The sequence below is a fragment of the Emydura macquarii genome, unplaced genomic scaffold, assembly GCF_026122565.2.
Source record: "Emydura macquarii macquarii isolate MOO-44397 ecotype Brisbane River unplaced genomic scaffold, CSIRO-AGI_Emac_v2 contig_480, whole genome shotgun sequence".
NCBI classification, from domain to species: domain Eukaryota; kingdom Metazoa; phylum Chordata; order Testudines; family Chelidae; genus Emydura; species Emydura macquarii.
In genome coordinates this window covers 234,960-250,296 of record NW_027130617.1, presented here as the reverse complement: position 1 = coordinate 250,296, position 15,337 = coordinate 234,960, and the positions used below count along the sequence as shown (strand labels likewise).

Here is a 15,337-nt window from a genome sequence, read left to right as displayed (position 1 = left end):
TCCCCTCTCCCGAGGCCTGGGATGGGGGAGAAAACCCTCTGGAGCTGCAGGAGGAGCAGAGGGGTGCAAGGGCCAGATTTGGCATTAAGAGGGCAGAACTGATTTGATGGCTAGGTAGGTGCATAATTAATTGCTGGGCTGTGAAATGGGCAGATGTGGGACTGTGTGCGGGAGGAAGGGTGCAGAATGAATGAATTAGAATATTGGGGTTTGGGGAGAAGGTGGACACTCTGCACCAGCAGGCAGCATTTACAAACCTGTGTAATTGGATCTTGGGTCTTGCAGCAAGAGCCAAAATCACCTTCCTGTGTAAATTCAGGAGAGTTGGCAGCACTGTAATTGTCACACAGTCATTGCGGGTTGGCAGGGGAATTAAAAAAACAACAGAGACAAAAGCCACGAGAGAAACTTAAAAAACAAACAAATCCCAAACTCATGATTTTTGAGTGTCAGATTCACGAGTGTTGAGCATTTGGGATTGGCAACCTGTGTACAGAGTATCTTACCCATTACCGGATACCAGAAATAATATTTATATCTGTATAATATTCTGGGCCCAATTAATCCACTGTTGCAGGAACTTTAATTTGCAGGCCCTGCTTCCACGGGAACAGCTACCAGGAAAGGCCAGGTGATATTACTGTTCCTGCCCTTTGCCAGGGGTTTTATAGAGGAGAATAGCTGCAAAATCTACCCTGGTCTCCATAAGTGGCTTGCTTTGAGAGGCTGCCTGGCAGTGGTACATTGCAGCCAGCCCAGCCTTATTCTCTTTCCAGCTAACTCTCTTTATTTTGTGGAAGCTGTGCTGGGTCCCCTGGCAGAATGCTGGGTTCCACAGGTGCTCACTGTAGGAGCAATCTATTCCATCCTATTGGATGGGGCAGGCTGTGCACACCTACATATGCAGAAGCCTCAAGGAGAAAGCAGTGTGTACCTGAGGCACGATCTCCCCAGGGCTCCTGCTGGGGTGGTGCAGCCTGTCCAAAAAGAAATGTCAGGAAATTCAATCTGAAGGCTGATGTCTCCTCTGCTGCTCTGTGTCTTTCTTTCACACTGGCTTGAATTATGCCTAGAATAGGATGTGTCCAAATTAAATGAGTTTTTTAGGCTTCAGTCCCATCGTGTCCCCACATCAGTGATAGGGTGGTTTTTATTTGTTTGCTGAGTGTTCACTGGCTAGCATCTGCCCCAGCTTCCTGTCTCTTGGTGATCATTCCTCCCTCCCCCCGCAACCACTAGTGCTGGCAATGAATGCACATATGACACCAGTCTGAACACATCATTTTCTCATGTGTTGCCCCAACATGCTGGGAAAAGGGCCAAGGAGATTTAAAAGGGGAAAATAGAAAATGAAAAAAAATTCCTGTGCCAAAACCCTCTTGGGAATTCAGTGTGTCAAAGCAAGTAACAGTGCTGATGGCATAACTGGCAGGGTCATTTAGTGTCAGAAAGCCACCGTAAATGGTAAAATCCTTAATGCTCAATGTTAAGTCAATTGGCAGCAGGCAATGGGCATGCTGACCACGAACAGCTTAGGTAGCTCTGCTGTTCCCATCCTCACTGCAGCTTACTCAGGTTTATTAATGTAAAACTGCTGGGTTTTGCTGATTGTTTTCAACACAGTCCTGCTCTCATTCAGACTAATGGCATAATTCCTATTGATTCCAGCAGTGGAGGTTCAGATTCCAGCATCACGGCTCTTGTATGTTAACCTTCCATTGGGATCTATGTATCTGTATCTGCTTGGACGGACCTAGCAAGCTCTGCAGCATTTAAGTGGCTACATTTGTGATGCGCTAATCTCCAGTGTAGGCGTGAGGCATGGGGGCTTTATTTTTGTTACAATCTAGTAGAAGCAAGTCACTAGCATATCAACAACTGTGTCCCCCTGTACAAAGCTGGTTCTGCTGAAATGTCAGTAAACAGTTCATTAAATGTTTCCATACATGGAAGTGAAAAGTTTAATCTTTCAACCAACAACATTCTTCAAAGATGTGTAGTACTAAGCCATACAGTACACGCATGTCTCCAGGCCAGCACGCTGGCTGCTACAGTGGTGAAACCTATATGTAAATGGCTATGCATCTAAATTGAGCAATTTACTTCTGTACATGCCTAATTTAACACTGGCCTACTCACTTAAAGTTATGTCTGTGCTAAAGTACCTTGCTTCATGAATCAAGGCCACAAAGAATAATTTTTAATGAATACTTGTCTTTAGACCAAGGTAGCAAATTACAAACCTATTTTATCTTAAATAAAAAGAAGACCCAACCTATTAAAAGTACTTTTAGGCTATAGACACTATAGTTAGAGACAGCATCCACATTATAAGGGCCTCATCCTACGAACTGCTGAGTACCTCTTAAAACTTGAGCATCCTCAATGCCTATTGGCTTAAAAGGGAGCTGATGATCTCAGCATGTTGTAGGAGCTACTTGGCACCTTGCAGCTTTTAAGGGTTTTGCTCCTCTCTAGAGCCTTAAACTTTTGTTTTCAAACACTTGCAACTCCCTCAAAAAAATTGTCATTTGGGATTAAATTCCCCAGACTTGTTTTTAGCTGAGAAACAATCTTTTTGGCACATTTTAGATTCAGATGTATGTAGCTGGCTTCGAGTCATCCAAATATCAGGGGATATTTTCCCTCTCCAACTCTTGGGATAGGAGTGTCCAGACCCAAATTTTTAATTCACCCAACCAACTACCAACAAAAAGAAAATCCTGCCAGAGGCTATTTATTTCTTTACCCCCAAATGTCCTGAAGCCTAATGTACGTAATATTCTGCTCTGGAGTAGACATGTTTATGTTCATTATCTTCTGATCCATTGGCTAGAAAATGGGAATTTCATATCTTCAGAAAGGAGAGATTCTTCGTTTTTCACTGAGTTACAGCACTTTCTTTTAATATGTCTACCTATTGTATTTCAAAAGTACATATCTGAAGCATGTACAAAATCAACACCTGATCCAAAGGCCATTGAAGTCAATGGAAGACCCCCGTTGAATTCACTTTAGATCAGGCCCTTACATAGTGTCAGAGTACATGTTGTGCTATTTCTCTCCTCTCCCCCTTTGGAGGGTGGAGTATGACTATACATGTCCACTGTTGTATGTATGACTTATTGGGGTAAGGGATGGGGAAATTGTGCCCCAGTAGAACAACGCGAGCCAGATCCTTGGCTGGTGTAGCTCTGCTGATATCAGTGGAGTTATTCCAATATATTCCAGCTAACGATTGATCCTGGGAGTTAGTCCCATGTACTCAAGGGCAAAATTTGGCTCTACTAGGTGTTGTGAGGGTTTTTTTTTTGGCTGTTTGAATTTACATTCCACTGTAATAAAATGAGTATAATAAAATGTATAAGGTTAGGGCAAGAAACCAAGCTGGCTTCAAGATTGAGCTTGATAAATTTATGGAGGGGATGGTATGATGGGACAGCCTAATTTGGCAACTGACTGATCTTTGACTACTAGTGGTAAATATACTAATGACATGTTAGATGGGGTGAGCTCTGAGTTACTACAGAGAATTCTTTCTGGGATTTCTGGCTGGTGAGTCTTGCCCACATGCTCAGGGTTTAACTGATTGCCACATTTGGGGTCAGGAGGGAATTTTCCCCGAGGGCAGATTGGAGTAGGCCCTGGGGACTTTTTGCCTTCCTGTGCACATGGGGCATGGATCACTTGCTGGTGAATTCTCTGTACCCTGAAGTCTTTAAATAATTATTTGAGGACTTCAATAACTCAGTCCTAGGTTAGTGGTCTATTACAGGAGTGGGTGGGTGAAGTTCTGTGGCCTGAGTTGTGCAGGAGGTCAGACTAGATGAATATAATGGTTCCTTCTGACTTCATTGTCTATGAAAATGTATTAAAGAGAAGCTTTGTTCTGCTAATCCTTTGCTGTGATAACAATCTGTGGACACATACAGTGTACTTAAACATACACAGCTCTTTAGGTGTTAAGGTCAGAAGAACTCAAGATCTTCAGCTCCAAAAACACAGACTTTGAACAAGCAAGCCAAAGCAATTTAGCTTAGCCACTGAATGGAACTGATAAGCAGATGACAAGGTCTGACATTCCATACAGTAGAAGGTCATTGTACACATACTTATATACACATACACAAACCAGCAGCCAATATGTTGCAGTCTGTGAACTTGATTATGGATTTACCTCCAAACTGAGCAGTGCTACTGCTACAGACCTGGATCAGCCCCAGTCTTCCTTAATTCCCATTGAACAGTGTGATTTATCATTTGAGAGTCTGGGTATTGGGCTCTAATTGGAGAAATGATTTACCATCACTAGAAGTGAATGTTTCCATTCTATTCTCATGTAGGTTTGAAAATGGCTTAAAAGCTGGACCACACTGAAAACCAGAGGCTGCAGCTGAGCTGTCCTGAGGAACGAGAACAAACCTGTTTAGCCACTGCAGCGCACAACATGTGGCAGCTGAAGGGTGCTTCATCAGCAGCTTCTGCAACCTTCCTTATAACACATCCTTTCTTCCTGTGTATAGCTAGCTACATATCACACTGGCTGATACTGTTCGTTCTGACTTGCTTTTTTATGGTACCTCCTACAGGATGAGGACATAGATATAAACACTTTAGCAAGGACTTTCAAAAACAGGGTCTAGTGAAAAAGGACTTTCAAAAAGAGGGTCTAAATTCCTTTGAAGTCTATGGGAGCTACTGGGTACTCAGCGCTTTTGAAAAATCAATGTAGTGCCTAAATATGGAGTTAGGATCATAACTACTGAAAGTGTGCTATATTCCATATGCCCATCTGCATACACTCACACAGGAATTATACAGCTGTGCAACAGAATTAGCATTTGCTTAGGGCTTTTGTAGGGAAGAGAGTATCTAGCAAGCACCATTGCCATCTAGGCCACAGAGCAGATAGCAGCATCTATTATTATTTACTGTTAATAAGCATGGATAAGCATGGATGGCACTTTACAGAGAATACAAAATACACTGTCTCTGCCCTAGAGAGTTTATGATGTAAGGGTTGGATTCTTTTTCATACTGAGCAATATCTAACCCTGTAAGTAGGCCCATTGACTTTCGTGAAACCACCCAAGGAGTAAGAGTGGATAAGAGTGGCAAAATCAGAGCCTAAATCAGGCAAACCTGACACATGAACGGGAACAGGCAAAGGAAGTGATAGGGAAAGGAGGGACAAAAGTTAAACCAAAGAACAATAATGGGAGCCATGTTGTACAGCATATGAATTTTTAAAGTAGGGCAAGGGAGGCGGATCAGAGAAGGTGAGAGAAGAGGGATTGGAAGGAGATGAGGGTGCTGAGTGTATGGGGGAGGGATGTAATTATCATAAAAGGAAGCCTCAGACAGAACAAAGTGCAATGGCAATACTTCGTGACAGGATAGGGAAAGACTGGAACAGAATAATACAGAGTCCCATGGCCACTCTGTGGAAAGTCATCCAAAATCCAGAGAGACAGACAGAAGGAGAGAACTGCAGAAGAAAAATCATTTTATGTACCTGCTGAGTCAGAGAGGTCAATTGTGCTACCCACTGAAGGACACGGCAGATTTTATAAACCATTCAGGAGGTGAACGGAATGACAAATTGAAGACAGGTAAAATTCATCCCTTCTATTTTTAAAGACTTATTCTTTTCTCCTGGGGAATAGGAGATTGGAGTTGGCAGGGCCAAACTATAGATCCAGAGCCTTACAATGCTGTGCTTTTTTAAAGGACCAATGCACTAAATAACTGAACATGAAACTCAAGACTGACCTACCTTTCGATTATAGAATTATGATTATCGCTAAAAGATTTTTATTAGACACACAAACTCCTTTGATGTTAATTTTCATTTAAAATGTAGAATCTTACCAGTGCATAACGTATCAAATTTATCAACAGAGTTACATTTCGATCATTGTGATGGAGGATTATCACTGGTACCTAGATACCACTATATGGAGCGCATTAAGAATGCTGAGATTGAGGGAGAAATTGCAAACTTGGCAGATAGACTTTTTACTTCATATCTGATTTACAAAAATACATCATCATTGTTATTACTCATTGTGTGGAATGTAATTACTCAGTTGTGGAATGTTGTAAGTATGCACAGTGATTTTCAAAGAGATGAGAAGTTTATTTACTGTAACCACCAGGGGGACCCTTTGCACTATGTCACCTATACAACATGTAACTATAGTCTACGGATTTATTTGTATCAGAGCCACAGGCTACTGTAACAGATTATATCTTTAGTTTTTCCCAGCAAGCTTACCTGTGAATCCTGGCCGACAGTTACACACATAACCTGATGCTCTGTGGTAACTGAACTCTGATGGCAGTTCTGGAATACGTCCATACCAGGTTTTCCAGGACCGCTCCACACATTCACTCTCATAGAAGCATGGATTACTGCTGCACTCATTTACATCAATCTCACAGTGGGAACCTGCATAACCTGTGGAATAGAAATCAGAAGGTGTTTAACTCAGTCTTGCAAAACTTATCCACCTAAACTAAGCCACTTAAAATGTGTGTGAGAGTTTCAATTCTCCAGGGGAAAAGATTGCTTCCAAAATTATAGTCTCATATCAAATGCTTAAGAGAAAATTATTCCCCCTTTAATTTCCATTAATTCCTCAACAAGAATGTGTAGTTGTCAAACAATATACATGGTCAGTGTGATGGCAGAGAGTAGTCAGAACCAAAATTCTGGATTTGAAAATTTTGAGCACCATGAACTTGGATAAATCTGAATACAAACTTCATAAAGTGTCAAACTGGACTCTTAGATCTGAATGTCTTCTGAGGTTCAATATGTGCAGTTAAGCTTTTTTATGTTTTCTTTTTTAACCATTTTTGTTCTGATGCTGATTTATGGTTCCAAAAATCCACAGCAAGAGGGGATATTTTCATGGTGATAACTAGAAATAGGATATACTGGCAAACTAAGGAGAAAGGGACAATTGTCACAACATTTTTTGCACAGTTTTGCAGACCCAAAAGATTATAAATGTTTACAATAAGCATCCACACTTAGAGGTGATTGACTGAACTGAAGCAAACTTTTAAGATTTGCCTATTGCTATTCCAAGCTTTTCTCAGTTTTTATGTGAGTGTTTGTTCAGTTAGTATTCTTTGAAGCAGCTGGCCTTTTCCAACCATTGCTTTTTGCTGTTTATTTTCATTGGTTGAATTTTTTCAAATACACCATGTACACCTGGGTAATAAGCAAGTTGCAGATGCAGCTGGACTAGAAGGAAGCCACTCAGATTCTAAAAGCTCTCAATGAAAGGGAAAAAGTAAGACCCCTCAGCTTTACCTCACTGCCAGTTCAATTGTACACACAGTGTACATCTTGTGATTAAGGCTGGACTGGAACTCAAGAAACATATTCTTGAAACAAAGGACTGAGAATGACACATCTTGTGATTAAGGCACAGGACTGGGAATCAAGAAATATATTCTTGGCTTGGCAGCAAGCTTCATAGGAGTGTAGGGAGGCTAAATAAATTAATATTTGTGAAGTAATTTTAGCTCCTTGAATGGAAGGTGCTATCGAATTGCAAAGACTTGTTATTCCTGAGACACCTGCATAATTCTGAGAATTCGGTCTAATTGATGCATTTCTAATGAAACAATCACCTTAATGTCTGTGCTCCCATTACACTGTAGTAAGCAGGAAAACAATCTACCATCATGCAGACTAACCACAATGAGTCATTCTGAAAACTATAGTGTTTGCATTCTGACTGGGGATGCAGGAGCTTTTTCTCAAACAACTAACTATGAAATGATTCCTCAGTTAAGCAGAACATGGCCGTTGGAAGGGGCATAAAACTCTGAAACTACTCCCTGTATGATGACCCTTGTTCTAATTTATAAGAACCTGCACTCAGAGAGTCACAGGAGGTTGGTTTCCAAAATCAAATGATAGCTCAGTGTGTTTCCAGTTTGAGCATTCAACATGTTGCACTGGGAGCACCAGGGTTCTCATTTCAATCAAAAAGTCCCTTTTGGAAAGACTGAAAACTTGGTGGTGGCAGCAGCAGTTCCCATGTCCTAAGGGCTGATGAACTGGGCATGTGATTGGGAAGTAAACCCCAGACTATAGTTCCAACTGTACTAATGACTTGACTTCATAATACTTTGTACTCGTGGAGAAGACCTTTAATTGTTTTTATTTCGACCTCATATGGGGGCATCTGTCCTCAGCTGGGGTAAACCCGCAGAGGTCCATTGACACCACTGGAGCTATACTGAGGTTCTGTCCCATGAACCCTTTCTAAGGCTGGTCACATACAATATTTTTACATGTATGTCGGTACATGTTTTCTTTGTATTTGTAGATTAGTAAGGACATCTCTACTTTAAAAGAAAGGAGAATTATTGTAAGGGAATGCAGAGCTTACCAGGCCAACAGTGGCATGTATAGTTCTCAGCGTTGTCCTCACAGGTAGCATTATTGTGGCATGGTTGTGACCAGCATAAGGGAATTAAGGTTTCACAGTGCAGGCCCATAAATCCACTCCTGGTACAGTTGCAGCTATACCTGCAATGCAAAAGGCCGACATTGACTCTAACTAGAAGTCATAATGATGACTGATATATATCTTTGGACTGAAGTTTTTTTACAGTGGGAACATTTTCTATGGCATCCTATGTTGAGATGACCCATTTAAAATGAAATGCTTTTCAAAGTTGAAAGAGCAGGGCAGGGACTCTGCCGCCTTTTATTTTTGTACAGCACCTACCCTATTGTGAGCACTATGGGAAGCAAATAATAATAATAATAATTATTATTATGTATTGTTTATTATGTAAAAGCACAATGCCTTGCAAGTCTAACTGATATACTCATAACACTTTCAACAAGGGTTTTTTCCCCAGCCTTGGGTCTTCTGGCTAACGAACTGGAATGGGTCTCAGGAAATCTGGTTTCAGTCTCTAGATTTACCACAGATTTCCTGTGTAACCTTGGGCAAGCCTCTATGCCTTAGTTCCCCATTTATAAAATGTAGATAAGAAATACAGTAGAATGATCATACTACATTCCTTTCTTATACCTATCTGTGTCTGCCTGGTCTACTTAAACTGTAAGCTCTTCAGGGCAGAGACTGTATATGGCCAGCACAATGGAGGCCCTAAATTGAGATGAGGCCTCTATGTGATATTGTAGGAGAAATAAGATTAATATCTCTCTAACTGGACAGTAGTGCTACGGTTTTCCATTCAGAAATAAAATTGCTTGTTTATGAAGAAGAGATATGAACAGGTGCACGATTGAACTATCTGCAGGCAATCAATAGTGCCTGCTTTTAATCCATTGTGCTAATTTCAGAAATGCCGTGTCACATTACACACAGTACCTTGTAATCACACTGTGATATGTCATATCTCCTATGTTTCTGGCCTGATCCAATTAAACATCTAATGCAACACATGTCATGCAAAAAGACAGGGCTCTGCAAAATGGCTGAGTTATAGTATGCTTGTTGGGGTGATTTGCATTTCATCTTTATCTAGTAAGAACAGGGGATCTGTGCATGTCATCAAAAGTAAATTAATTCAGCTACATTTCCTTTATTTTGAAAAAAATGTATTGGCTTTTGTGCAGTGAAAGCCACGGAGAATTCTGACTGAACATGAGCCTTAAGATAAAAAGACTACACTTGTTTTGTGATTTCAGGGTTTAATTCTGAAGTCTTATTCTGGAGAAGCAAGTGATGTTGTTGAACACCAGGGAATAAATTCCAGAGCATAATGCAATATTTCTACAGTGGTATGATCATTCCACTGTATTTCTTTGAATAGTAGGAAAAAAATTCACAATAGGGCAAATTCATTCCCTAGTGTGTGTAACACCACTAAAACCAATTGGGTATGTGACTTCAGTTAGTTTTTCATGTTTTCATGACACGTTTTCTGCTTGGTGAAGATCTGTGTTTGGAGAAGAGGCTTATCCCCTTTTAGTCTGTCCTCTCTTCTCCCTTGACCCAGATATGAAGTCACAGTGAATTTTCAAATAGCATTGCTTGCACTGCAAAAACTGCATATGCACCCATTTCTCATGTACACTCAATTGTTGCACATTGCAATTATTTGCTAAGGGGTCCTTGAGGGGAAACTTGTTTCCAGGCAGACTATATAGAGGATTTGGTTTGCATAATTAATCAAGGCAGGGTAGGGTGGGTAGAAAGCCTAGCGAAGCTCTAAATTCCCCATCCATATCGCCTAGTGCTGAGGGCTGTAATTTCATTGGTGTAAGCTTCTAAGAGAAATCCCTGTGTTCTCTTAAACAGACTGTCAGATTGATTTTTCTTGAGGCACACTACTTCAGATTCTCAGATTGTGCAGAATAGCTACCTGTCCAGACCAGTGCTTGTTTTAGGCCTGACCCAAATTCCACTAAAAGTATTTCCATTGGCTTCCATGTGCTTTGGATCAGGTCTTTTGAGCACTCACAGCTATATTTTGTGTGTGCACATACTACTGTTTTGTGGGTGCAAGTTAGGTAAATAAGTGTAAATCAGGAGCCACTCTACTGATGTCAGTGTAACTATATGGGTGTATAACTGGTTTCAGAAGAGAGTTGGGCCCAGTGTATCAAATTCTGTCCTACATTCATAGAATCATAGAATATTAGAGTTGGAAGGGACCTCAGGAGGTCATCTAGTCCAACCCCCTGCTCAAAGCAGGACTAACCTCAGCTATATCATCCCAACCAGGGCTTTGTCAAGCCTCAGCTTAAAAACCTGTAAGGATGGAGATTCCACCACCTCCCTAGGTAACCCATTCCAATGCTTCACCACCCTCCTAGTAAAAAACTTTTTCCTAATGTCCAACCTAGACCTCCCCCTGCAACTTGAGACCGTTGCTCCTTGTTCTGTCATCTGCCACCACCGAGAACAGCCTAGCCCCATCCTCCCTGGAACCCCCTTTCAGGTAGTTAAAAGCCGCTATCAAATCCCCCTCACTCTTCTCTTTTGCAGACTAAACAAGCCCAGTTCCCTCAGCCTCTCCTCATAAGTCCTGTGCTCCAGCCCCCTAATCATTTTGGTTGCCCTCCGCTGCACTCTCTCCAAATTGTCCACATCTTTTTTGTAGTGGGGGGCCCAAAACTGGACACAGTATTCTAAATGCGGCCTCACCAATGCCCATGTACCATTACACCCATGTAACCTCACTGAAAGCAATAGGGCTTCAAGACTGAAGATTAGGGCAGCGTTTCAACAAATAGCTCATGATGCTAAATCTGTGACATCACACTCATGTTCACAGCAGTAGCTTGTCCATGAAAGGGTTATAACTTCACTGTAGGATGAGGCAGAAAGGAGAAATTAGGGTGTGAAGAATAAAGGCCTTCTTCTAACTCAAATATCTGAATAAGAGGCGGGATGGCAGAAAATGACTGGCTAACTACTCTCATATTTAAAATTTGCTTTGCTGTCCAAGCCCCTTTTTAATGTAATTAGTATGCAGATCCTTTTTCATTATGTTTACTAAATTGACCTCCAGATACACTGCAGTATAATCAGTTATTTCAATGTGTTCCTACACATGCCATAGTTTTGGTCTCCAGTAGGTAAATGAGTGCGATCTGATCTGGCTAGAATGAGCATTATTGCTGCTCACAATATGTGTGTGTCCTCAAAAGGTCTGGTGCTTTCTAAATGACTGTGCTGAGTGGGTGTCACATGCAAGATGACCTCTTTCTCTCACTCCAACTATGCTTCAGCTGCACTGGAAAAATCAAGAATTGTTTTCTATTGCTCAGAGTCATTCAGTGCTGCAGAAAGGGAATTCTACAAGGTTAGCATAATGTTGCAATGTGGTGCGAAAGATCATTGCTGGAACATGATCTTTTCCCTCTTGTGAATTAAAGTCAAGGCCAGGCTCTTGATGACATGGCTCTTCTGACAGATTTTTTTATAACTGGTACCTTCAAAATAGCCCCTTAAGAACTGGAATTTGCACAACAGGGAACAATCTTGCACTGCCAGAGGAATTGCCTGGCTAAAATAACTGATCTTTTCCAGCCTAACTTCTATATTATAGATTTAATTTTGCATAGTATACCTTCTTTTGGAATCGCATGTAAAGTATGTAATGCTATCATCAAAGAGCCAAGACCTGGATTTTGACCTTGGATCTCCTTGTAAGATTACTTAATTTAGGCAAAAGGAACTTGCTTTTAAGTCGTGTCCCTTTCCCTTATTTTTTTCCCGTCCTTTATCTATTCAGATTGTAGGCTTTTTGGGTCAGGGGCCTGCTGTCTTATGTACCTGTAAAATGTCTCACATTTCCTAGTGATGCCTAACTAAGGTTACTATTAACCCATCTTTCACTTTTCTTTAATGTTTCTATTCTTTCAAAGAGGATAGCTTAACAATGTCAACATGTTTATTTTGTACACTTCCCCATCTTGACTAAGAAACAGAAGTTTTAGTAGATTCTATGATTTTCAAGATTTATCAAAATAGTGCAGAATTCACCTCTAAATCACCTTGCGCAGAACTGACTAAATAGCACTTTGTAAAGTTACAAATATGAGGAGTCCAGTTAGTAATCAGTCTTTCAGTAATCAGTCAGCACACTCCCATTGGTTTATCAAGTCTGGGCCCAATCTTGCATTTCTTAACACACCCAAACTTGCACTAAATTCAGTGTGGGATTGGGCCCTCTTTTGGTAAATGAAATCCACAATTTGACAATTCCAGATGACCAGATAATCGGTTATTGCAAGCTGTTAGTGTCCAAGTTAAATAGCATGGGTCCCTCCTGTGAATAAGTTACCCTATATCTAGGATACATACCTATTGTCATCATCTATACACTGCCCTCCATGGAGGCATGGCTGACTGGCACATTCATCAATGTTGATTTCACAGAGTTCACCTAGGAATCCAAGCGCACAGGAACAGAAATAGCTACCCAAAGTATCATGACAGGTTGCACCATTTAGACAAGGCTGTGACAAACACTCATCAATTTCCAGCTCACAGTTTATACCTTAAAACAAAAAAAAGTTTAGCAAAGTGTTAATTCTTCAGGTTTTCTCTGGGAACATTTTAAATGTCTTATTTATGTAAGCTTTCTTCAGGCAAGTATCTCTTCTAGAAAATCATTTGCCTCTTCAGTAGGGACTGCAAGATTACAGTTTTGTAGGTTTGGGGGAATTTACAAAAAGAACAGAACAGCTGTCATTCACAAGGAATAATTACAATCACATCCTGTTATTTAAGCATTCACATGGAAACTGAACCCTTTAATTTTCAGATTACTCACGGCATGTTACAATTACATTTGTATTTAATAGCATCTGTGAGGAACTAGTCACTTAAAGGGACTCTGTCAATATTGGCAGGCCTTACAGTTAGTTGAATTCATTGGGAAATTGTCTCATTGTATTGGTCTTTGCTCTTTGTAATTCATAAATATGCTAATATGTCTGATGTCTTGTTTACAACAGGCTGCAATACCATATTGTAACAGCCCTCTGGAATGTTCTGCAAGGTTAATTCAACTTTGAAGTATGTTTATCCATATTTAGGATACCGTGCAGGCTAAGATAAGTCTCTTCTACCTATTCCAAGGAATGCTGGAATAGTGTTTGGTAAGTAATGTTTTTCTTTTGACCAGGAAATTCTCCTAAAATATCTTTTTAGCACCATTGCTACCTTATTAGCTAAATGGCGGGCAGGAGATTCCATTGAAAACTGTGACTATGCCATCAAAATTTGGCAACTCACATTTATTCAATGGCGATACTGAACGCTGGCAGAACACTTATAGTTGTCAGGTTAAAACCACCAGAAAACATAATATTTATTATTTTTTAAAAATTAAATTAGAAGTGCATAAAAATATGAAAATCTGAGCAACTCAGAGCAACATCTACAAAGTATTCCCTTTGTTTGGCTTTGCAGAAAATGAAATGCCTCCTTGCTCTGAACAGTAATTCAGGAAAACCCTTGTAGGGGTGAGGAAGGTCAAAGTTCAAATCCAATTTGTTGTCTTGCCTTGTCTCATTCAGAATCCAGCCTTCACAGTCAAGACCTATGTTATTAATTCTAACATAATGACAGTATCTGTTCCATGCTACAAATAAAATATGTATTAGAACAAGGCATCCCTAAACTTGGCATGGTTTCCCTGGTGGTGTAGATAGGTCTTTTAAGAGCTGTGAAATCACATTGAGGAAATGTCACATAAAAATTAGGGCTGCTCCTTATATTCTTCAGGTACATAAAACACCAACAGCTTTGGGCCAGATGTTCAGCTAGTGCAAGTCGGAGCTCTGACGATTTACCCCAGATAAGGATCCAGCCCCATTTATTTTCAAATTACGAATTTTGCCTGCCCTAGTGCTTGGAGTCTGCTCCAGCTCCCACAGTTCTGCAAAGCCAGATAATTAGTGTGCTGAGGCAGTGGACTTATACCCAACATAACTGTGTTACCGTTACCTTGTCATTCTCCCTTCCTCCCTGCCTGTTTGATCATTGATCTCTTGGCATATGATTTGACTGTAAGCTCTTTAGGGCAGAGATTGTCTTTGCGTTAAATTATGGGTACAGTGACTGGCACAGCGGGGCCCTGATTAGGACATTTGCATGCTCCCGCAACACAAATAATAATAATAATAATACGGAAGTCAGTGGCCAAACTTCTGTTGACTTCAGTAGGTACAGGATTGGGCCTGTAGGCCCAATTCTGCACCACCAAAGTTATTGGGAGTTTTGCACCTTTAACTTCACTTACAGCAGGATTAGGCCCTTCATGGACATATATAGGATCACCTACCTGTCTATAATTCCCAAGTGCTCACTCTTGCCGCTCGTGCACACTGCTCATCTGTTGAAAACTGAAGCCAGTGGGGGTTTTGTCTCTGAAGAACTGGGGCTGGGATTCTCAAAGGGGCCGTAAGAGACTTGCATGCCCAACTTCCTTTGACTTTCAATGGGAGTTGGTCACCTAACTCCCTCAGGTACCTTTGAGAATCCCAGCCTGAGTTCCTGTTGCTTCATAGTACTTGGTGTCACCCAAAGAGACCATGTGAATACTTTGCCGTTCCAGAAGGGGGCAGGTAGCACGTAAGAAGCCAAGAGCAGAGACTGTGTTCCCTCCTCACTGGCCCCTTGTTGAATATTTCTTTCTCCAGAAATTGCTTACATCTTTATTTAAGGCTGCTGGCACCACCCTTTTTAGTCAGGGCCATATGGTGCCCTGGATGTCTGCCCTGGCACTTTGGAGGGAGGTAAGAATCCTCCTGGGGACTCCCCAGCAGCATACACCAGTGTCGCACTTACATCAGCCTTGGAGAGGGCGTGGTGTG

The 15,337-nt window shown here is 41.0% G+C and overlaps 1 protein-coding gene across 1 annotated transcript in view; it reads right to left on the bottom strand.

Moving 5' to 3' along the window:
- Window positions 1-15,337, bottom strand: part of CRB1 (crumbs cell polarity complex component 1) — a 103,498-nt gene that overhangs the window by 80,152 nt on the left and 8,009 nt on the right. Inside the window, exons 3-5 of the mRNA XM_067538270.1 lie at window positions 12,819-13,014; window positions 8,415-8,554; window positions 6,278-6,460 (exon numbers count right to left, since the gene is read on the bottom strand). Of these exons, the coding sequence (XP_067394371.1) occupies window positions 6,278-6,460; window positions 8,415-8,554; window positions 12,819-13,014 (519 nt within the window). The remainder of the gene's footprint in view (window positions 1-6,277; window positions 6,461-8,414; window positions 8,555-12,818; window positions 13,015-15,337) is intronic.